Source organism: Nelumbo nucifera, chromosome 2 (genome assembly GCF_055504915.1).
Source record: "Nelumbo nucifera cultivar China Antique chromosome 2, China Antique-T2T, whole genome shotgun sequence".
In the NCBI taxonomy this organism is placed as follows: Eukaryota; Viridiplantae; Streptophyta; class Magnoliopsida; order Proteales; family Nelumbonaceae; genus Nelumbo; species Nelumbo nucifera.
In genome coordinates this window covers 113,841,318-113,865,809 of record NC_142650.1, presented here as the reverse complement: position 1 = coordinate 113,865,809, position 24,492 = coordinate 113,841,318, and the positions used below count along the sequence as shown (strand labels likewise).

The following is a 24,492-nucleotide window of genomic DNA, read 5'->3' as shown; positions in this document are numbered from 1 at the left end:
TATAGCACTAAACAGACCGGACCGGATACCGATTCCATTGCTCGAGAAGTTAAACCGGGGCAGGGGAGCGCCGTTTGGGCTGGGCTGAGACAACGTGCCACGTAAATCACAATAAAGGGTTTCGAGAGGAATTAAAAAGCGCATCGCTGATTTTCATTTTTCAATCAAAACATCATGCAGGCCCAAGGCCCAAAATTGGATAGACCTTCCTGTTTTCTATACGCTCCCGGTGCAAGTTAGAATGTATCGGGAGTTGGGAGTCGGGAAAAACAGTTGCACTTGCACCGTTGCACGTGATTTTCTCCCGCCCAACTGAAAATATATAATAAGTGAAAATCTGAAAAAAAGGAAAAGAAAAAAACATTAACGGAATTTAAAAAAATTCTTGATTTTGTTTATTTTCTTCCCAAGAAAAGGGAAAAAGAAATGATTTTCTACACAGTCCATAGCTGTCGAGACAGACGCTCCTTCGTTTTATAATTCCCTTCTCCATCGTTTCTCGCTCCACAGCTTCCTTCTTCGATGTAGTCGTAAGAAGCTGGAAATTCTTTTCAGTGAATAGGTCTTTTCTGAGAGCCGATTTTTCTATTTATAATGCCCTGTTCTGCATTGCGAACTCGGATTCGATCGTGGCTTCGGGATTACGTCAAGATACAAGCCGTTGCTGTTATTCTCATATACATTCAAGTATGGCTTTGCTTCTGCTTCCCTTTCTGAATTAGGGTTTAGCTTGGTTCTTTTCATTTTATTTTGTATTTTAAAGCAGCTTTTGTCTGAATTCTGGAGACCTAGACCGTTTGGTTGCACTCTTTGTTGCAATTTATGATTGTCTTTGTTGTATGTATTGATCCAGTTTCATTTTCCACTGCAATTAGGGTTCATTTGTTCTTTATTTTGCAGGGTTACATAGTATTAAGTTCTTGTGAAATTTAGTGAATTTGAGATTTTTTCTCTAATATAACTATCGATTTTCGTTTTGACCTGCAATTTGATATCAGTTTTTCCTTTTGTTTTTTCCCTCTGGAGCGGGTATTGAATTTTGGTTGAAACTTAGGTTTTTTTTTTCTGCATCAATTCCCATATAAATGCATTCATTCTATTTGGAAGGTATGGTGTTTAGTTTCTAATTGGAAATTGTTCATTGTTACTTATCGTTGATGTTGGGAATCTTTTTTGTTTTTCCCTGCTTTATATGTTAGATCGCTTGTGCATTGGTGGGATCTCTTGGAGCATTGTACAACGGTGTCTTGCTGATCAATTTGGCGATAGCATTGTTTGCTCTCGTTGCAATAGAGAGTAGCAGTGAGAGCCTTGCTCGGACATACGCCATTCTTCTTTGTTGTGCTATCATCCTTGATATCTTTTGGTTCATCCTTTTCACTCACGAGATATGGTGCGTCCATAGGTTCTTTCAATATGTCTAATGCTTTTTTTGGGGCTTATCACAGTTGCTGACATACTTCTATTTTATCTCCTGTAGCATAAAGTGAAGTCTTTCACTACTGGTTGAATTCCTTAGAATTTAAACGATAGTAAATAGCATCGCCAATTAATCTGGCTTCAGGTCTTTATCGTTATATAGTAGTATGTCGAGCAGATGTGATAGTCAATTTTCCACTGGAAGGGGGTTGAGAATTGAATGGATTTATATATGTTTATACAAAAGGTTTTGATGGTGGTTTCTAGTATCATGGATTCATAGTTCAATAGTGATTATAAGGTGAAGTTAAAATGTCAAGAAATTGATATTTTATACTATTGATTCCCAAACATTGTAGCCATAGTCATCAAGTCATGTAGAATATTCTAGGTGACAATGGAGCCCTAGTCACCTAGGTGTTGCTTGGTTGGTAGAATTTTACAAAGAAAAAAAAAACTAAATTCTAGGCTAATTCCTTAACAACCTAACTTTACTTTACCAATTATCATGGCATATGAATTAAAAATAGCAATTCTCTTTACTAATAATATTAGTTTTCCTCTCAAAACATATAACATCATTGTATCTAGAAGACAATATCATTTTGATTCATTTAATTTCAATATTTCAAACAAAACATTATATTCTGATAAGTATTTAATAGAGCAATTTCACATTAAAAAATATTTTTTTTATCAGAAACGATAACTTTCATTAGAGATAAATTAAACTGAAATACAAAAGTCAACCCTTATTAGAAAAGGTTGATCCAATAAACATCAAACATTACAGCATTGCCCAATAAAGTCTCTCCCTTATAGTCCCTTGTTTTGCTAGGGCATCAACAAAACCATTTGCTGATCTCCTTACCCACTTGAAACAAACACCCACCTCCCTTGTTATGCTAAGAATTTCCCTTATCAGCTGTCTATATTGCCAAATTCCCATCTGCCCTGATTACATCCACCCAATTACCAACTTGGAGTCTCCCTCTATCTCAATTAGCTGCCCTGATTTCTGCTCTTAAGGAATCTCCAACTCCTATTGGACCTGAATACATATCCATTATCTTGGCTCGAGCTTGGCTCGTGAGGCTCGCGATCCGATCTCGAATATATATATATATATATATATATATATATATATATATATATAAATATTATAATTCTTAATTTTTTAAATATCAAATAAAAAATATTTTTTATATATAATTTTTTATTTTTATAAAACACTTTTCCTCAAATCAAGCTCGAGCTTATGAGTTTTTGACTCGAGCTCAATGTTCTAGCTCAAACCGAGCTCAAGCCTAGTACAACCTTGGCGAGCCGAACTCAAGCCTCGTACTATTCGGCTCGGCTCAGCTCGAATCCACCCCTAGTAGTTACTCCTTCCACAACCTCTTCCTTGGATCTACAACTACCTTTGAAGATCCTATTGTTTCTTTCCTCTCACACTGACTATAATACAACATCTCTAGTGGCTCTCCACATGATCCTTCCACGAATCGTTGGTTGCCTGCAAAAAGTTGGATCAAAGAGGTTCACCACGCTCGAGGAGGGAGTCCAACTGTAGTCAAGGAGAGAAGAGAACCAAGACCAAGTAAAGAACACAAAGGGACATGAGATTAGTAAATGTGAAATTGTCTTACCAGAACCTAAATAGAGACAACAAACATGGGGGGAGAGGCACATATTTGGCCTCTTTTTCTGCAATAAATCCAAGGTGTTGATTTTTTGGGAGTGCCACTTCCCAGCAAAAGGCTTGAATTTTTGGGGGTACAGGGCTACCCCACACCTCCTTTGAAGGAAAGTTCCCTATAAGGTTAGAGGTTTGAAGCAAAATGATATAGAAAGAAGAGCAATTAAAAAAAAACCAGAAGGGGAAGGTTTCCAAATTCTGCTATCTCTACAAGACTGATCAAGAAAGACTCCCCCTAATTGAGTGATCAAATCATCAACCATCCCCATTTCAGAATCCCTTAGACCTCTTCTCAAGCCCAAATCCCAGGAGGTATCAACAAACACTGAAGAGATCGCTTTTCTTTTGTTTTCAAACAAGGAGTAAATAAAAGGAAATCTATCTCTAAGGGAGTTTTCACCAACCCAAACATCTTCCCAAAACAAGACTTTATTTCCAGCGCAGACATTTCACATTAAAAAATAGTGGCAATTAAAAAAGGTTATAATTTTATGCCAAGAAAAATATATTAAGAGAGTAATGAAAAGGGAAAAAGAACAAGGGGCAAAGCCCTTTTTCTATTCAACAAAAGAATCTCTCTTTAATTCTTTTTCTTTTCTTAAAAACCTTGGATCCTTTATGTTATAATTGTAAAGCCCTTAAACAAGTATAAGTAATACACAAAGTGTAATTTTTTTTTGAAAGGTGATTTTTGTTCTAATGGTAATATACAGAATGTATTATAGGATATATTAATATTAACAGGCATAGTAATAAGATGTAGCCATAGCAATAATATTACAAGAAAGTGTTCACCTTGTATTTTTATCACCTAGATGGGCATCTTTTTTCATAATAACCATGGCGTTAAGGTGAGACACCCAATTAAGGGCACCTAGATACCTTGATACCCATCATTGTAGCTTTGCCTTATGGGAAAACTCAATTAATTTCTTAGTGTTATATTTATGCACTGTTTCTTTTAATGCTGTTTTGAGAGAGGCAGAGGCAGTATGAAGGAGCATGAATTTATGAGTAAAGATCCCCCCCCCATTAGAACTTTTGAGCAGAAAAAATCTTGATTCATCAAAGCCTTTATTGATGTTGAGCTACTGCTTTCATTGTCAAGTACATGCAACTAATGAATTAATTCTCTAATTAGTATTTTACTTGTTTGGGAACTGGTACTCAGAATGAACTTATATTTCAAGATTCATATTGTTATTGGGAAGTTGTAATGTCCAAAATCAACTTTCTATGAGAGGTGGGCAGCTAAAAATAAATGTTGCTTAATCAACTTGGGAAGTATGAGTAGAATTAAGCACAATCCTAGTATAAACATTAAAAAATAATAAATCAAACTGGACTTCATGTATTTACCAAAGCTAAAAAACAAGTTTGTAAAAAAACATGGATTTTCAACTAAGATAACTTAGACTCAGGGTCAGGGAATCATGGGGCAGATAGGGTTATAGGCCTTAGGGATGCTAAGGTTACTACAAGCTTAGTTTCCCTTGAAACTCATCTTTCCATTTTTTATCTTCTTCTTCATCAAAATAATATTCACCTCCTCATCTTCCTTCCTTTTTTATGTATTTGCATTACCAGGTCCATTTGGTATTGGAGGTTCATGATTGGAAGAATGAAGGTGGGGGACCATTGTATTTGATCAAAACAATAACTATATTAATGATCTAATAGGTTAAAAAAAGAAAAGCAACCCCTTGAGAGTCAGGACCCTACCCAACAGAATAAAATATAAAAAAAATCCGATAGTTTAAATGAGACATTATGAAAAAAAAAGAGTTAGCCTGGATGGTAGAACTCCATGTCCAGTACATCTTAGCTCTCTTGGAAACATTCTTGACCAAAGTTCTTTGCTAGAGAACATGCAAATCTCAGGATCCATCCGAGTAAGGTGTTCTTCCTATTTAAATCTTTAGCCTCTCTTACATGATGTCACATCAACCTAGGGGATTTGGAATTCCCAGTCATCCATCAAATGACAACCCGAGAGCCCTCCTCTACCCAAGGATCAAAATTTTGATACAATACGCCCGATACAGGGCGTATCGTATCTTTGGGGTCCTGATACACCTGTTTACAGGTGTTTTGGGAACCCTCTTTTTTTTAATAGAAAATATACTTAACAACATCCCCAAAAACCAATTTTTGAAAAAAAAAACTAAAAAATATATAAACGCACATGGTTTTTAGTACCGATGCGCCTCTGCCGATACACGGGTGTATCAATACTTTGAAGTTTGAACCATGCCTCTACCTATTCTTTCTCAACTCCCAAAGAGAACAAAAACGTGAGATCCTTGAGCATCACCAATGTCCACTTCATGAACTCCTTGAGTGGGGGGGGGGGGAGGGTTGTGAGTTGTGACAAGGGCAGTCCTTTATACTAATTTGTTTGCGCATTTCAAATTCCTAACAAGGATGGCAAAATGTTATTTTCGGGATCCATTTCCGAGGAGACTATTTAGGCATGAAATGCTGCTTGTCTTGATGCTCTTAACTATTTAGGTAGGTGTGCAACTTGGGTACCCGAGTTTAAGACTTTACACTGTATCGGGCCCAGGCCCTCAGGGCGAATCCATTCAAAATTTAACAAAAGCTCAACCCAAGTCCGTCCAAGTTGCACCATTATATTTAGGCACCTAGTATTCTTACCTGGGTAGTTTGGGCGATTTGTAGAATGCAGCTAGGTGAATCTCAGCTGGTAAAATAATGTTGTGCTACCACTATCATGTCAGAAAAGCAATCTGGAATGGACTTCCAGTCATGTATTATCATTTAGTTGATGGATTGTCCGACTTTTATGCCAGAAATGGGGCATTTATTGCTGACTTATACTATGAACTGGGTTTATCTTTGCTGTTATTTTCTGATTCACTTATTTCCCCCCTGATATTTGGTGGTTCTACATCTCCTTGTATTCTCTTCATGAAATGCTGCTACTCTGTGAGCAAGGAAATCCTTATAACTTTCCTACCTCACAATTCCAGATAATATTAGAGGATATTATTATTTTATCTTGTAATGCTAAACGTTTCAGTCATGTTCAATTTTCAAAATTATGATTCGTTGAACTTACCTATATCTTTCAGAACTATATCTTCATATGTCAATGTTATATTTGATAAGGAAATTTTTATAGCTAGGTTATTGCAGCATTATACATTTTTGGTTAACTAAGTTGTTATTTGGTAGAACATTCTTTATATTCTCTATATCATGCTGTGCAGCTTATCTTTTTGGTTGTTTATGTTAGTGTAATCTTGTGTTTTCTAGAAAGCAATATGCACTTTTTGACTCATATTTTGTGCACTTCGGATTTATATTTTATGCAGGAACATTTCTTCTAAGAAGTATGGAGGATTTTTTATCTTTTCAGTGAGGCTTACTCTATCAATGCAAATTATTGGGTTTTGTGTGAGGTTGGCTTCTTCATCATTGTGGATTCAGATGTACAGATTGGGTATTTCATCTGAAGAAAGTGCATTCTCTCAAGAAGCAGATTATGATTTAAGAAATAGTTTTTTGAGCCCCCCAGCTATAGTTTGTCAGAGCTCTGATTCTGATGGTATTTTAGGAGGCTCCATTTATGACCCTGCTTATTATTCATCTCTCTTTGAAGATGCTCAAGAAAATGGATATCAGGTAGGGTGCATTTGATTTATATGAATTTGAATTGTATATGTCTTATTTGAATGGTTTTTTGCTCATTAACTGCATCTTTTATTACTCAAAAGATTAATTAAAACATCCAACGTGTCAAGGACTGCATTTTGACAAGAACAATAGTACAATACATTGGTTGAGGACTATGGATTCCTTCCAATCCTTTTCCTTTGATGACCTCTGGAGAAGTTGGATAGGTGTGGCGGTGAGCTCGTCCAGAAAACATAGGGTGGTTGCTGACTGGCCTCCTCCGCCTGAAGGGAGTGTAGAGTTGAATTTCAATGGGAGTAGTCAGGGTAACCCAGGACCCTCTGGAATAGGAGGGATTTTGAGAGATAAGGATTGCAACATATTAGCTCTTTTCTCTGGTCCAGTAGGTTTGGGAGACTCTAATAGGGCTGAACTCTTAGTGGCCCTACAAGGTATTCAAATTGCACATCAACTTGGAGTGGAAAATTTAATAATTGAAGGAGATTCTAAAGTTGTGGTGGTTGGCTGGCTGATCCAGATTCAGGGGTTTGGTGCTACAGGGATCTCTTAAAGAGAGCCAAGTGGTTAACAAGAAACATGTGCATTAGTTTACACTGGGTGGGAAGGTCGGAAAATGCTTTGTCTGATTGCCTTTCTAAACAAGGGGTTAATAGGGAAAATTTGTACTGGGCTGCATTGTAATTTCTTGTCTTTTGCTCCTCTTTTGCTTAATCTGTAATTCCTTTAAAGGAGAGGTTGCACCTTGTGCCTCTCCTTGGGATGCTTGTCACAGTTTTCTCATCTTGTTAATAAATTCACCATTCAATTATAAAAAAAAAGATTAATTAAAACAGTATACTGCTCTACAATAGAGCCATCCCACTTGTAATTAATAGTACAAATAGGCCCAATTAGTTTGCTGTTTAGTCTAGTTAATGAACCATTCAATTATCAACAAAAAAAAAAGATAAATTAAAACAGTACACTGCTCTACAATAGAACCAGCCCACTTGTAATTAATAGTACAAATAGGCCCAATTAGTTTGCTGTTTAGTCTAGTTGGTGAAATCCATCTAGGTACCTATCTAGTTCTATAAATATTTGGATTTTTCAATCTTTAATAGGAGCCATATGCTACATATAAATATTTGGATTTTTCAATCTTTAACCCGATCTTTTGTCATCATCATCATCATCCATGTCTTGTCCCAACTACATGGCGTCGGCTACATGAATCCTGTTTTTCCAATCTGTTCTATTTAATGCCATATCCACTGTTAATCTTTTGTTACTCAAAAGGTTAATTAAAACAGTACACTGCTCTACAATAGAGCCAGCCCACTTGTAATTAAGAGTACAATTTGGTCCAATTAATTTGCTGTTTAGTCTAGTTGATGAAATCCATCTAGGTATCTATCTAGTTCAAAATAGAAATTTTGCATTTTGTATTGATCAAGGTGTCATTCTAGATATGAAAATACATAGTAGGAGCCATATGCTACATATAAATATTACTAGTGGTCAAAAAACGTAAGATACATCTACTAATTGTTGTAATTTGTAAAGACTTGAATGTTGAAACCAAGAAAAATTGACAAGTAAACATGGAGGTAATTCAGATTAACAATTGAAGCTATTTTTCTCATTGAGATGCTGCTTATGGTCATATAGAAAATTGTTGACAAGGTGGTGGATTTTTGCCAGAAGAGCTTTTGAAGAATTTGAGCAGAGAGGGAAGGCAAAGATCCTTAAGAAAACCACTTTAGGGGAAGGGGGAGAGATTTGGAAAGAGGAAGGAGGGCAGGAAGATTTTTTTTGATAGGGAGGATTGATTCTAGCTGTTAGGAGGAGCTACTAGGAGAAGGAAGAAGGAAAGAATCTCGTTTACTTTGTTTTGTAGCTTTGCTTTTTAATTTTGTTGGAAGGTTTGCTTTTTGGGAGTTGCTACCTTAGTACCTACTAAGTGGTTGTAACCAATTTTATTCTTTCTTTTGATAAAATTTATTTTATTATAAAAAAAAAGAAACTATATAAAAAATTCAGGTGGCTGACTCAACTTGAGGCCAGAGAGAATTAGATAGGTACGAAGGGCTAAAAATAGCATGGCAGATGAATTAACAAAGCAAGAGGTGGGGAGAGATCCAAATGTTTTGAGTGCAATTGTAAAAGAATGCCAAAAAAATGTAAGTAAAAAGAAAGAGGAGAGATAATAGAAGTTACCTCCTAAAAGGATTTTTGTATATATGTACACTTTATTTTCCATGATTAATAAAATTGAAGGTTATTTTTCAAAAGAAAAAAAGAAGAAGAAAAGAAAAAGAGTTCCCTCATTACAAAGGGTCTTCACTGTTAAGTTGAGCATAATAACTTCATTCATAATTACTGATAAAAAAAACTTCATTCATAATTAACAATTAAAAGTGCACCTGTCACACACCCAGCAATGGTGTTATCCTTTTAAATCAGAAATATTACAACAAAGCCCAAAAGGCTCACCCCTAGTAATCCCTTGTTTAGCTAATGTGTCGGCCAACCCATTTTCCGTCCTTCTAACCCATCAAAATGTTACACCAATCTCCCGTGGTAGACACCTTATTTCCCTCACAATCTGCCTATGAGTTCAAATTCCCAAGTTGTTTGCTTTCATCCACCCTATTACCAGTTTGGGACCCCCTTCCACTTCAACCTGTTGGGTTCCATCTATTTAGCTAAATGCAAACCTTGGAGTGGGGCCATCACTTCAGCTCTTAGAGAATCTCCCACCCCTATTGCTCCGAAGTAGAGAGCCAACAACCTTCGTTCTCCATCTCTTACAACTGTCCCTATGTCTGATGGGCCTGGATTACCCAAGGAACTTCCATTGCTGCGCTGAAGGGGCCCACTATTCTATCATCACAGCCTTTGAACTTGAGCAGTGTAGTGGCATCTTCCTCTTTTAATCTTTAGCACATAGAGATGCTGTCAATTGCTTCAAGGGCTAAAGATTAAAACTGAAGTCAAGAGTCTTCAACCAATGTGCTACCTAGATAGAGATGCTGTCAGTTACTTTTTCCTTGGTCTTTTCTAACCCCTGAAATATCCTGTTATTACTTTCTTCCTAGACTAACCAATGTATTGCTGCCCTTGTGGCTCTCCACATTGTCCTTCCCCTCTTCTTTGGCTGTCAAAAAAGCTTGAGTTGAGGCCTACCACATCAGGGGGAGTGTTTCACTACAACGAAAGAGAGAAGAAAACCATTCCCAAATATAAGAAACAAAAGGACACTAGATGTGTTATTGTCTCACCACAACCAAAGCCAAGGATACAAACATGGGGAGAAATGCACCAAAAAGGCCTCCTTCATTGAAGCACATCACAAGTGTTAACCTTCTTTAAGAACTACCTCCCAACAAAAGGCTCTAACCTTTGGGTGTACTGAAATGCACCAAACTTCTTTTACTGGAAAAAGACCCTACCAGGTTCATGGAGAGGAGGACATTGAAGAGAGGAACAAGAGAAGAAACCAGAGGGGGAAGCCGACTAAATTCTACTATCGGAGCAAGAAGAGTCTAGGGAAACTGCATTCAAGAGAGATAGGAGTTTGTGAACGGCTTCCATCTCAGAGTCCCTCAGTCTCAACCCCAGATCCCAAGAATTTCCACTACCACAGACAAAGGAAATGGTTTTCTTAGCTGACTTTTCACTACGCATCTACACCTGGACTTTTGTCTAGGTAATGGTCATTAAAGTGTCATTTTGTTTTGATCAGTAATGTAAAGTTTTCCTAACCGTGGAGATAAAGTGGAGTGCATTCACCAAGCCTATAGGTTGGCCTAGCCTTTTTTTTAGGCTAAAATACAGGTTACCAGTTTACCACCTTACACTTTGGGGGTAGTGACACTTAGCCCCCTGAACTTTCATTTGCGACAAAGACCCCCTTGAACTTTCAGATTCCAACACTTTTCCCCCAGGGAAACCAGACTTCTTAACGAGTTTCTGATGGAACCTAGTGTATAAAGAGGAGGAAGATTGGGAGGGGCTGGTCAAATATTGCAAAGTAGAGATATAGGTGGAAGGGGATTAGGAGAAATAAGGAATATTAGCTTTTTTTGAAGATAAATAAAAAAGAAAATTTTGTTACTGTGAAAGGAGTATTAGCTTGTCAGTGGTCATGGTTTGTGAAGGTGGGAGTGATTCCTTCTATGTTGGGTCATTTGAAGGTGTTTTTTTATCATATAGTTCAGTTTCTCAACTGTGTTATCCTTCAGTTTGCTTAGGATATGTGGAACTTTCTGGTTTTCTTAATTATCAAAAAAAGAAAAAATTTCTGGTTTTCTTTGTTGGCTGCTTTATGTCGGGGGTTCTAGTTCTACATGTATTTTTACTATATAGATTTCTGGGTTAGCAGGGTTTGTGCTGCTGTTTATCGCTCTACCCTGTTGGTAATCTGTTATGTGCATATCTTCTTTAGCTTTTTTTGTTAATAAAATTGTTTATTATTTTGAAAGATATCTTGTGGATGATATAGAATGTTCTAGGTGAGAGCAGAGTGGACATCGACAACCTAGTAGATAGGGGGGACTTCATGGACTGCTAAGTACTAGGTTCCATCAGAACCTAGCAGTCCATGTAGGAGAACTTCATGGGCTGCTAAGTGATAAATGATGCAAGATTTTCTCTAGAGAAATCCAGCCTCTAACTCTCATGGAGAAGGTACCAAGTTCTGCCTCCACAGCAGCAGATAGGTGGGACCACCGATGGAGAAGTGTGGTGGCGATTGAGAAAAAGATTCTGGTCTTAGAAGGAAAAAGTAGAACTCCATCGATGTTAAAGATCAGGGAAGAAGGGAGAGCTACGATTCATCTAGTAGGAGATGCGGTACAATGGCTGAAAGGTTTCACCAATGGGGCTCTGTTCTCTATTAAGATCGGGGGGTGGAAAAGTACACTGAATCTCTCAAGGAGAAGGTATCAAGCCAGTCTAAAATTCAACCAGAAAGGGTGGTTTTTGTAGATTGTAACATTTTTTGGAAGAAATAGATATCAACCAGAAAGAGGTTGGGGTTGGAGATTGTTGGCTCAGAAGCTTCAAAGTTTTTTGGCACTGAAGGATGGTGATTTGGCTATGTACAAGTCTCTGGCATTCATTAAGGGAGAACCTTCTAAGCTCCCATCGTGAGTCCTTGGATCGAAGGAGAGACTGAGTGCCGTGCACAAGAGAAAACACAACAACTTTCTGTGGAGGCTAAGATGTGCAGCATCAAATTTCAGTAGCTAGCATAGGAAAGGCTCACAGGTTAGTTCTGGAAAACGATTTTAGATGCTGGGAAGGAAAATTGATCGTTAAGGCTGGGAAGAAGCTTCCTAACTGGAAATTGATTGTAGAGGCTATTATGAAGAAATAACAAATTTCCTCTGGGGTTTCAGTATTTCCCATTGATGACAGAAGAGCCATTCTGGATACAGAGTAAAAAACGATTAACTTTAGGTTGATGGAGACTGAAATGGGGGAAAAATGGTCGTTCTCTTGCAACAAGGTGGAAGCAGTGGCCGGAGCTTTTGAGATATTATCGTTTGGTGGTTTGGCCTACCTTTCAATCTATGGAAGAAAATTTCCTTTGAAAGGATTGCGCAGGTTCTAGGGGGATCTCTTTTATAAGTTTATGTTTTTTTTTTTTTTTTTTTTTTAACGAGCAGCGAAGATGAAGATTACCGGCATTTTGCCGTAGGATGTTCCTTGGATGATTGACATTATTGCCAACGGTCTATGGACCAAGGTCTGGTTGGTCATGAAATTTGAAACCTCGCTATGGAGGAACGGGTTGGAGGTTGAAGAAGATGCTGATTTGGAAACAAATAATACGCGTGGAGATAGGAAGAGGAGGGTTTCATTTCCATTAGTCTATGTTTGGTTTGAAAGAAAAGGTAGGGAAAGGAAGGGAAACCTACCTTTTAAAACATAGCCTTAACAACGCATGGTCCTTTGGAAGGAGAGCATCTGAAAGTTTTTTTTGGGTGAAAGACTTAAACCTCCCTTGATGTTTCTAAAACATCCCCTCTATTTTCTAATTAGACTAAAACCTCCCCTATGGAGTGACGTAATCAGACAAAAAGTTTCCTTCCACTAGCCTTTGTCCAAATTGCTTTGTATATGACATCATGTGAGAGTTAATTTTTTTATAAACCCCTCATTGCCCCTTCGCTTGCTTATGAACAAGTATCGATGCACAAGATCGAGGTCGTACAAATACCATACGATTAGCGTCAACATTCACTATCTGTGTATAGAGAGATTCAGAATACAAAATACCAAGGGTGGACGGTGAAGTGATTCAGAATACAATCGGTATATCCTAGTTTTGTCAAAAAATAAGAAACGGTTTGTTGTCCAGTTCGGTAGCTATTTTTTTCTATAAATCTAAAGAATTTTTAAGGCCAAAATGGTCTTTTCATTAATACAGTTAAATATAACGCCACCTTATTCTGACAGGGGAGGTTTAAGTCTTTTACTTTTTTTATAATTGGAGAGCATCTGAAAGTTGAGATCCAATTCGAGGCAGGCCTTGAAAATGAGAATTGTGCAAATCTCCCTAGAGAAAATTTTATTTTGACGAGTGAGAATTCCCATAAAAAAGTAAATAGCGGTGGGGTCCACCGGCCCAGTTACTGAACTCCATGATATGTCGATGTTTGGGAGAGTTGGGGGCCCAATTAACTCGGCCCCAGTGGTAGAGGCTTTAGCCCAGGATGCGGGCCCAGACAGGAACCCCAATGGGTGTGAGAATTTGGGCTCACGTGAATCGCTAAAAAGGCACATGACCCACTTTATGGATAATAATAATAGTATATCATCGTCCCTGTCTACACAGCTTGATCGAATACAAACTTCTCGCCCCGACGGAGCTCTAATTGAAAGTTCAGACCTCGAAAACCAGTTGCAGTGATAGTAGGGAGACCAGTTGACGAAGGAAAGGTATAGTGCCCAAGAAATCGATTCTAGGCCCTAACAAATTAGCTTTTAAAAGAAGCAGATCGTATGCAAGGCCTGTAATGTTGGAGGTTAGAAAGAGAAGGGGGGAGGAGTGGGTCTGGGACTCTGGGTGAGAGCCAAGTACGATAAGAGTGGTAAGAAGAGGTATGAGGGAGGAACAGGGGATTGACTTGCGGACGGCCAGATTTCTTCTGTGAAAAACGATCTTGGGAGACGTCTACATGTTGCAAGTGAGCCTGCGGTGAGTTATATATACTACATCTGAGAATGGGACTGCAGACGTGGTATCTCAAGAGCCGAGGTTCGTCTCAGAAATTACAGCTTCGTTGACGACCCCTGAGGAGAATGCCCTTAAGATGTCTGGGGGGTTGGAGGAGGAGGAGGATGGGAAGAATTGCTACAACGCAGAGGATAAAAATGAAGCGGAAAATGTGACCGAGAAAGAAGGGACTACAGCTGCTGGCGGAGCTGAAGGTGGCAAAGATGAGAGTCATTTCAATGGCAACCGTTGCTTTGAGGAGGTGATGGTCGGAAAACTGGTTGTAGACTTAGGTCGAAGAAACAAGGTTGAGGAAAAAGAGAAGGAGCTGGCTAACGAGGGGACTATTAAAAGATTGCACAACACAAGAAATCATAATGCCGTGCATGTGACAAAATTTTTTCCAGGCTGAAACTAGGTCTGGTAGGGCATGTCCTACAAAGAACTTCAAATGGGTTTACAAGAGAAAAGGTGCGAAAGGAAATACGATAGCTGAGTGTGTTCAAAAGGGGTCTACAGCGCAGGATCAATCATCGGAATCCCACCTAGGGAAGGAGCAACTAGTTAACAAGGCGTGTGCTGATGGTCCTGATCCGGGAGAGAATTTGCTCTTACAAACTAGTGACAAGGACGTTGATTCAGGCAGTGGGACTCTTCAGAAATTAGTGGGAGAAGTCACAATTGGAAAAAAGCCTGGGCTTATTTTTTGGGGGTGGTGAGGAATTTACCAAAAAGGCTTTCGAGGAGGTCGAGAAGAAAAAGAGAGATGAGAAGCTGAATAAAAAAGCTCATTTGGAAGGAGGAAAGGTATGGGACGAGGAGGATACTGGGCAAGAAGGCAATCTCGTAGACGAAGAGTGAGGCTTTGTTTTTGTGCTAAGTTGAAGCGTAGTTGGTCCAAGGGTCTGGCGACAAGGGACTTCCTTGTCTTTCCTGGGGATGATTGTTGTTCTCTGGTAGAGTTTGGCTTTGGTTTATTGTGATTGTGGTTGTGATCTGGGTTTGTTTTATCACTGTAGGGGTGTTTGGTTATGTCTCTCTCTTGGGTGATATCTTATCACCTTTCTTTTGTATTCCTTTTTCTTTTTATTGAATTTTTTTATCTTTCAAAAAAAAAAAAGATAGCCTAGTAGAGACGGAGGTGGTGGTAGGCAGAACACTTGGACTTTTCTGCGGGGGAGGATGGGGATTTGCTAGGAAGGCATTTGAGCATTTTGAGAAGAGGAAAAGGGAGGGGAGAGATCAGAAAAATTGGTGGAGGGAGGTGAAATTTGGGATGGAGGGGAGGCTTAGGATGAAACCTTTGAAGGGGAAGACTGAAGAGGAGGTGGGAGTAAAAAAATAAAAAAAGAAAATAAAAGAAAATGATGAAGATGAAGGAGAGAGGGGGGGGGGAGATGAAAATACTTTCCTGGATGGTCAGAGGTTCAAGGGAAGATCGAAGGTGGGTGGTAGTAAGAAACTTGATCAGAAAATATAAGCCAGAGGTGTGATGCTTCAAGTTTCAAAGTTGGATTGCTTTGATGTGAGAGGAAAATATGAAATTTGGGGTTTGAGTTGTGGGGAATGGGTGGTACTGAATGCAGTAGGTCTTTCTGGAGGATTAGTGACAATTTGGGAGCCTAGTGTGGTTTTGAATGTAGGAAGAAGGTGGGGAAATTCTTGGTTTCAGTCTGCTTCAAGGTGGGAGATTGAGAAGATTGTGACAACCATCAGAAAATCTGTTGCAGATTGGGTGCTCATCTTTCCTGAGTTTGATATGTTTGTTGATCAGATCTAGGGGCTATCTGTTGGTATGTTCTTGAATTACAAAATGATAATTCTGAATTTTTTTTTTTTTTTGTAATTTTATGCCTTGGTGTTTCCTCAACACTCGAGTGATTGTAATATTTTTTTTTTTTATTTTCAATGAATCTTTCTTTTACCATAAAAAATATAGAATATTCTATTCTATATTATATATGCCTCTGGTAATAGTCCATCTCTTATGTTTAATATATTGATAAGTGGGCATCTCTTTTCATTCCATTCCCTGGATTTAGGATTATTTTCAATGTTCATTGTCTATCTATTTGCAGGGCCTCAAGCTTGGTATTGGTGCTGATGGCGGTTCTTCATCAGCTGCTGAAGCTCCACAGCTGAAGTCATGTATCAGTAGATCCTTCCAGGTTACTGATGTAAGTTCTTCCTTATTTCATTCTTGCTTCTATCATGTTTTTGTTTAAATCTGAACATGTGTTATTATTTCGTGGTTGTTTTCTTTCATATGCTTAAAGAAGTCCAATTTAGACTAGCTGAGAATAATAGCAGTTACTGAGGGTTTTCGGTTATCATAGTGTTGCTTAAATTGTTCCATGGAACTATGGAAGCTCAAATATTTTGTGTTTAAAAGTGTAAGGCCTTATTCCACATGAGTTTTATATGCATGCAGAAACGCTATCTACTCTATTATGCTCCAATATTTACTAAAGTTTATGTATGCAAAAGGTTATCTACACTATTTTATTGGATAAGGCCTTTCCCACACCCTTAACCCTTTTAGGCCTCCATAAGCTCTTTCAAAACCTTTTTAGTATCTGTTTATCTAGGCTTCTATTACTCAATACAAATGGGAATGGGAAGTTGTGGCAAAAAAAGGGAATGAAAAGCTAACATGTATGGGATTCTCTATTTTTGCCTCAAACTGTTGTGTGTGTGTGTGTTTATTGTAAAAGGGACCAAAGGTTTTGTATTGGAATTACATGATATGCGGTGGTTTGACCAAAGGTTTTGTATTGGCATTACATGATATGCGGTAGTTTTAGGTGACCCGATAATAGATCTTTAAGTTTTAGTTTTCTAATTGGTATTTGTGACTATCACACTTGCAGGATGAGAGTGCGGTAAACAAGGCCCCACATTTCTGATTTGGAGTAAATTGGCCGGTGAGCTTTCTGTTTGGCATCCATTCCCCGATTTATCACTGCCACCCCCCAACCATATTGGGCGAGATAATGTACAGAAGTGGGCTTTGTACAGTCACCCAATTTTAGCCATTCTTTTTCCATGTTGAAAAGCATTGATCTACAAGTCCAAATATGATAGAGAGATTAGGGAACCACCGCTTCTGTTTATTCTGGAAGAACTATGCTAATACCGAAGGTTTATGCGTAATGATGGTAGATTGTTTCACTCTTTTAATAAAATGGGCCTCACATGCAGCAGCTTAACTTCACATTGTTTGGAGCATTTCTCTCTGAACAAGCTTCATCTTCTGGCCTCAAAATATGTTAATATTATATTGGAATGAACTGCATTCACAAACCTCGGAAGCTCCTGTATGGCACACCTGACTGAGCATATCACATCTCAGATCTGTATGGACGTTCAAAAAGAGAGGGAGAGACAGAGAGGTTCATCAGGTCATTTAAATTGTTGACACCCGCTTATGATTTCATTTTCGGTCCACGTAGAACGTCAGAATAAGAAATTAGTTTCTCCCCGAATAAAAAATCATTGTAATGCTAAATCAGTTCAGTGATCAGAACGAATTATTTCTTTTTCTTTTTTATTGATAGCAGAGAATGAGACGTCGATTCCTATGTTGTGTTTACCTGCTCCAATTCCAATCAAGGAGACACGTTATTTTTAGTCCTGTTGATTTGTGACTACATTTGGTGTTGCATAAGTCAGTACTTGTTCAGTTTGATGATAGAGATGATGGGTGGTCGTTCGAAGGCTTTAAAAAGTCCCTACCAGTAACAGTAATAAAAATGAAAACATTCTAATAAACCGAAAGCAAGGGAGAATGACGGTTAAGCCCAGGGTCAGAATTTGTAGGTAAAGTACATTTGGGTAGGTGTCAGTTCGGAATTAATGTCAATTCGCGGGTGAATATTGGTGTATAGAATGTTGTTTTTTGGCATTTTGAATGTTTACAAGCCTACAGTGGAAATCAGAAATTTGTATTGGGCCTCTCTGTATTTCTCTTAAGCAATTTTCAAATTGGTTATATTACATGACATCTTTGTTTTCCCAAAGAAAAAAGGGAGAATGACCGATCAACCCAAGGTCAGAATTTATAGGCTTAAAGTACTATCGGGGTGGGTGCCAGCTCGGAATTGATGCCAATTCACGGGTGGGCGTTGATGCATAGAGTGTGGGTTGTGGTCCTTTGAATGTTTAGCTCTGCAGCATAAATCAGAAATCTGCATTGGACAAATCTGTACTTCTAAGATTTATACTGGTTTTTGTTGGCAGGCCGCAAAGGGACACATGAATTTAGTTGACATGGTAAAACCCCTGCACTAGAAAACATCAATCACCATTTTTTTTTCTCTTTTTAAAGATTCCATTTATTAACTTTTGAAAGAACTAGTTGTTACTAGTCCTTTCCAGGTTTCCACCCACCATCCATATTCGGTTGGGTTTGGGTATAACCTTGCTCACCACCAAATTTACAAAAACAAAAACATGGATACACACTATATGCTGAGATGCATGTAAACATTATATTCATGTATGTGTTTGGTTCCATTTATGTTTATTGAATAAACATTTGTGCTGGTAAGATAAAAAAAAGGTAATCATTACAATTATTTATGACAACTAAGCACCACTAAGCTCCACATCAGCGTAACAGAATAAATGTTTGATCGTTTGTAGAAGCTTTAAAAAATAATTTCTTCAAACAGTTGGCATACACAAAAACTGAAATCCACTTTTGTCATTTTCGATGTGTATGGAAAAGCAAGAGAGAGAAGCTGCTGAAGTGGTGCCTATATGGCAGCATTTATTGAATAAATGCCCACAGAACCAAACATCCTTCATATCACAGTAATGGGACTTAAGAGTTGGGACAGGACAGATTGCAGAGTGCACATAAGGTACATTAGCCATACCATACAAAGCCTAGCCTGCAGTGTCATTGGGTTGATCCCACGTCTCTTCTTTTGGGTTTAGAACCTTTAGTTCCACTTAATATTTTTCAACCATATCCCCTAACCCTAACCCTAATGGCCGAATCCGGTTTTCGACCCAACAAATGCCTATTTTTTCTTGGTTGGGTTGGTCTGGGACTGACATAAGCAAGATAGTGATGACCCTACAACTCATTAGGCAAGAACTCTATTATTTATGTCTACCCACAAAACACTACCTCCATGCATTGGAAATATCTTCCCATGCATAACCTTTAATTCTAATAAAAGAGTGAATAGCCCCATTTTCAAGACTTTTCATTAGACATTTTTACCCTTTATTTAAGTAACATACAACAAACATAAAAAGGGTATATATGTTCTTTACTTTCACTTAAAAAACTGACCACTTATAACAGTTTAAAAACTGTCCACTTATAACAGTTAAGAAACTGCCCACTTATAATTGTTCAAGAACTGTCCATAAATTATAAATAATTGTCTTGAAAACGTGCAAATGCATGTACATATTTACTAGTAACATATAAAAATATGAGATATTCTCCATATATAATTGCGATGTTATATAGGTAAGTGTGAATAGAGTTATCGTGGATAGAAAATCCGGACTCGTCATCAAATTCTTTTTCTTTGCTTTGCGCCCAGTATACACAAAAATAGGTGGATTTTATTTTCTATGGGCAAACAGCAAACGTGGTAAGGATGAGGAGGATTTGGAGAGGTAAGTTGTAAGACCAATTCAGGAGCCACCACTGAACTGACCACGTCTCTGTTGCCCCTTCTGATGCGTAAAGATATACTTTGGTGACTTTTGCAGTCGAAAATCACGCTGCTTCCATTAGTGGTAAGGCCTCCATCCTGAGTTCCTGTTCCTCTCCGCATTTACACGTTGACTATGCATGTAATGTAATGCATATTTATAACACACGTTCACAGCCTACTACCGTTTATCTATCGGCGGAATGGGCCTTCGTTAATACGACTACGACGTGGCCTTCACTTCCCGCAAGAAAAAGATGTATTCATACGTGAAATCTTTTTTTTTTTTTTTTGTGTGTGTGTGTGAACAGGAAGAACCAGACAGAGGAAGGCTTGAAAAAAATGGAGGCTCCAGCTAAAGTTATATTATCGTTGGGGAAAATCTCGCTGTTAAGGTTCTATGAAGCGTTGTTGGTTGTTAACCTAAACATGACGCCCAGTTGTTCGTTCTCTCTCTCTCTATATATATATATATAGTGGAAAGAAGTTGGTACACATGCAATGAAATATAACTATAAATTCCATAAATTTAAATTTTCTTTATTTATCAAAAATAAATTCTATTTAAATATGAAAGTAGAATTAATAAAAAAAACTAATTTTTAAATTTAATAATTTTAAAATAAAAAATAACAAAGACCACCCAACCTAAAAATAGTGCATGAATTGGACATGGACTGACTTAATCCAACTGGATGAATCTAGATCTACCGATCAGAACACATTGTTTGCCAGGTTTACATAGCCACATGTCTGGAATAAAGAGGATGTAAAGTACAACCAATGCTCCATATGTGCATCTAGATTAACATGACCAATAATATATTGTGATTAGCATATCTGAATTCCAATTAAATATGTCAGAGCTCCTTTGGCTTTACCTTTGCTTGATAATGTTCTTAGTCCCAACTAGTGTATATATATATATATATATATATAATAATTATTCATCTTGGATGTGATGCTCTCATCAAGAGTTGGATGATATCTTTACTTTTGAATGAAAAAATTGATTGTGAAGCCAAAACACTTTTGGCATTAAGGGGGTATTCTTTTTTTTTTATTTGGATTTTGAGAGGGGGAAAGCTGGTTAATGGGATTTTGATTCTCATAGACAAAAAATCATATATTCTTTTTTTAGATTTATATGGGATCAGAGAAAGTTTATTTTCTTGGGTATCACTTACGATACCCATCTCTAAGTGGATAAATAACTTTTCTACATTGAGGGAAAGTTGCCAACACTTGAAAGGGACAAAAATACTCATTGTAATAATGGATTTTTATGAATAAAATAATCATTACCTTATTTACATGAGAAATAAAAGAACATGAATAAATGCACTTATCCAGGTAAATCTTTTCTGTAAAACAATTACCTAGATAAGTACATTTACCCAAATAAATAATTTACCAAAATGCAAAGTGGGCCAAAATAAAAAACCTGATCTAGTGAGCTTTGGAATTATGCTCGATGTATTTTAATAAGACTGCCATTAATTCTTCCCTGGCTCTTTTTATATAATACCCAGTCTTGAATGATTCAATGATTATTTGCACACCGAAGTGAGAGAGAGAGAGGAACCAACAATTCATATGGGCGAAATTGTAACTTTGGAAACAGCTAGGCTAATAGTTAATTCACCACACAATAAATTTATTTTTTAGTTTTATTTACACATTAAAAGGAAAGCTATTAGATATAGGATGGGTAGACTCTCCTGAAAATTGGGAATAAGCAGACTGTCCATTTGTTTTGTAGCCCACTCTTTTACTTCCAAGGAGGATGAAATAGAGGGGGCAAATGGGTCAGCGGCATTGTTGTCATATAAAATGCCACGTGGCAAATCAAGTCAGTTGGACTGGAGGATCAACTTCCAACTTCCAACTCCAAATAGACCTCTTCCCAATTTTTAGGGAAATCTGCCCACCTGTTCCACAGCAAATTTCTGTCTAAAGAAGGATTTTCTTTTTTATCTGCCACGTGGACATGAAACTAGCCACGTTATAATAAGATTGACTCACCTGATGGTTTCACGCCATAGAGAGAGAAAGAGAAGAGAGAGAGAGAGTACTAAACATAAATAAATAAGAAGAAATTAAAATGGAGGAAATAGGACAGGGGAGAAAAGACAGGGGAGAAAGGAATACGCGCTTGGCATTTCTTTCTCTGCAACTTCCTTTTCTTCCCCTGTATCCACAGAATCAAAGCAAAACCCCCAAGGTTTTCATCCAAAGGTTAAAATTGCCACCTGGTAAATTTTCAACCTTAACCTTTCAAATTACAGAATACTCAAAACTTTATGTTATTTGATTTTCTTTCTTTTATTTTTCTTTAATTAAGTTGTGTGTCAACTTAAAAAGGTCGTGGTTCTTAATCTCTGTTCCAAATTCTTCTATTATTTTGATTGCTGATTCATTTAATCTTTTGGCTACATATTCTCGGTGTATAGTTTTTTTCCCCAAGATCTCCTTTTGCTTCTCTGCAGCTTCTGTTGGATTTGGTGCTGCTGAAGGAAGGTTTTGATTTTGATTTGTGGATTCGATCTCTGAAGTTGCGATTTCCATTGGGTCTTCCCTTGATTACCCATCTACCTGAAAAATCAGCTTCTTTGTTTGGTAGGAAAGTTCTTCCCCTACCCCCTCCTGCATGCAAGAAAACTTAAAATAAAAAAAAAAAAAAAACGTTTTGTCACTTTGATTAATGTCGATGAAAAGAACGCATTTCATTTTCCTGAGACTCTGGTGACTTGAAATCACAAAAAAAGTTTATTATTTTTTTTTGTTTTAGATATTTCTTTTGTTTTGTCTTTTTTTTTCCCCATTTTTGTTGAGTGTCGTATATCTGATTTTTTTTTGGTTCATTTGTTTGATGGGTTGCTATTTTTTTCTGTCTATCGATCATAAACATTTTTGTCTTGGCTTACTAATTTTTTGAGTGATCTTTAAATGGATGCTTCATATTCTGTTTTTCTTAAACATGAAGAGAAGATAAAAATGGGAGGTAGTTGAAATTTGCAGGGACCTGCTTTTCTTCCATGTGTGATGTATGATGTTGATCTGAACATTTCTTTCTTTTGTTCAAGTTGCAGAGAAAAGGGAAATATGGGGGATGCTTTGGTTTCTAGGTATTGGTGTTATGTGTGTTCTCAGGTGGTGAACCCCATCATGGAAGTTGAGATCAAATGCCCGTTCTGCCAAAGTGGGTTTGTGGAAGAAATGGATAATAGTACAGGAGGAGAGCAGGACAATCACGATGATCTGGGATCCGATCGAGCTCTTTCTCTTTGGGTTCCAATTTTGCTTGGGATGATGGGTAGTATTCGTCGCCGGAGATACAGAAGAGAAGAGGGTGATGCCCAACAGGGAGAATCTGAACAAGAGCGGGAGCTCGAATCAATTCTGAGGAGGAGAAGCTCAGCTGCCTTTCTTAACTTTCTTGGTCTTCGTGCTGGTATTGCACCCGAAATGGAAAATTCTGAGAGTGAGAGGGAGAGGGAGAGGGAGAGTGAGCGTGTAATCCTGATCAATCCTTTCAACCAGGCCATAATTCTTCAAGGCTCATACAACATGAATCAAAACGAAAACCAGGGTCATAATGCTCCCAGTTCATTGGGGGACTACTTTGGACCTGGTTTGGATTTATTGCTACAGCATTTGGCAGAGAATGATCCTAACAGATATGGAACCCCGCCGGCACAGAAAGAAGCAGTGGAAGCAATGCCAACTGTGAAAATCACAGAAAGCTCACAGTGTTCTGTATGTTTAGATGATTTAGAGATTGGAGCTGAAGCGAAGGAGATGCCCTGTAAACATAAATTCCATAGTGGCTGTATTCTTCCCTGGTTGGAGCTTCATAGTTCTTGTCCAGTTTGTAGATTTCAGATTCCCGCTGATGAATCCAAGATGGCTCCAGATGGTTCTGGCACTAGTGAATATAGGGCTGAAAATGGTGGTATAGGTATTGGTGGTGCTCTTGGTGCTGGTGGACAGGGAAGTGAAGATAGTAGTGGGGGAAATGGAAATGGAAGAAGGTTACTGGTTCCTATTCCATGGCCTCTAAATGAGTTGCTTTCTGTCTCAGGATCACAAGGTGGTAATAATTTTTCTTCACAATCATCTCCATCTTCTGCAGCAGGAAATGCTTCTCATACAGATGAAAATTGAAGATATTCATGTAGCATCCACCTCTTTCCTTTTTAACTTATTTGGTTTTCTATTTTTTTTTTTTTTTTCCTTTCTGTATATAGCCGGATAGCCCGCCCTTTGTTTTTTACCTTTTGAGTGAATTTCAGTTTGCGGAAGCTGGCTATCTTCTCTGTTGTTAATTTTCTGAAGATCTTGATGCCACTGTAATGACTTGCTCTATTATTTCCTTTGTATATGTGTATTATCTCCCTGTCTATTGTGTTGGAGAGCTATATTAACAACTCTGTTTTATTGTTTGTGTTTTCTGCTACCTTGAAGGGATGAGATTTGGGTATGGATGTCCTATCTGGTTGTCTGTACTTGGAACAGAACAGGAAATTATGCCATTTGAATTGGATTTATTGACCGTAGCCCATGGCTTCTTAATGGAAGCATTCAAAAATAAAAAATGGTTTTGTTGGTAAGTGGAAGATGTTGAAGGGGTTAAGCAAGTCAAGAAAAAAAAAAGAAAAAGGCATGTAAGCATTCATATAAATTGGCCTTGAATCTGTCTCCCGCAGTTTGCAATTCAGTCTAAGGATGAAATTCTTTCTACGGATCAACATATCACAAATGCCAACCATGAAAATTATAGAGAATTTACATTCTCTGCTGGCTTGACTTAAAAGTCTTTATTCTAT

The 24,492-nt window shown here is 37.8% G+C and overlaps 2 protein-coding genes across 6 annotated transcripts; both read left to right on the top strand.

The window, feature by feature from the left end:
- Nucleotides 1–271: 271 nt before the first annotated feature.
- Nucleotides 272–17,619, top strand: LOC104611176 (uncharacterized). Of its 2 annotated transcripts, none has more exons than XM_019200054.2 (5): nt 272–687; nt 1,200–1,393; nt 6,457–6,766; nt 16,064–16,153; nt 16,856–17,619. In XM_019200054.2, the coding sequence occupies exons 1-5, from the start codon at nt 595–597 to the stop codon at nt 16,889–16,891; spliced, it is 723 nt and encodes a 240-aa protein (XP_019055599.1). In that variant the 5' UTR covers nt 272–594; the 3' UTR covers nt 16,892–17,619. The 2 variants fall into 2 exon arrangements, with proteins under 2 accessions (XP_019055599.1, XP_010276432.1); XM_010278130.3 differs by having other exon boundaries at nt 16,064–16,162.
- A 4,148-nt stretch (nt 17,620–21,767) lies between these two features.
- LOC104611175 (RING/U-box superfamily protein) lies at nt 21,768–24,122 on the top strand. Of its 4 annotated transcripts, none has more exons than XM_010278127.3 (3): nt 21,779–21,918; nt 22,153–22,282; nt 22,756–24,122. In XM_010278127.3, exon 3 carries the CDS (start codon nt 22,769–22,771, stop codon nt 23,828–23,830), a length of 1,062 nt encoding a protein of 353 aa, XP_010276429.1. In that variant the 5' UTR covers nt 21,779–21,918; nt 22,153–22,282; nt 22,756–22,768; the 3' UTR covers nt 23,831–24,122. The 4 variants fall into 4 exon arrangements, with proteins under 4 accessions (XP_010276431.1, XP_010276430.1, XP_010276429.1 ...); XM_010278126.3 differs by having other exon boundaries at nt 22,750–24,122; XM_010278129.3 differs by lacking the exon at nt 22,153–22,282 and having other exon boundaries at nt 21,768–21,918.
- The last annotated feature ends 370 nt before the right edge of the window (nt 24,123–24,492 follow it).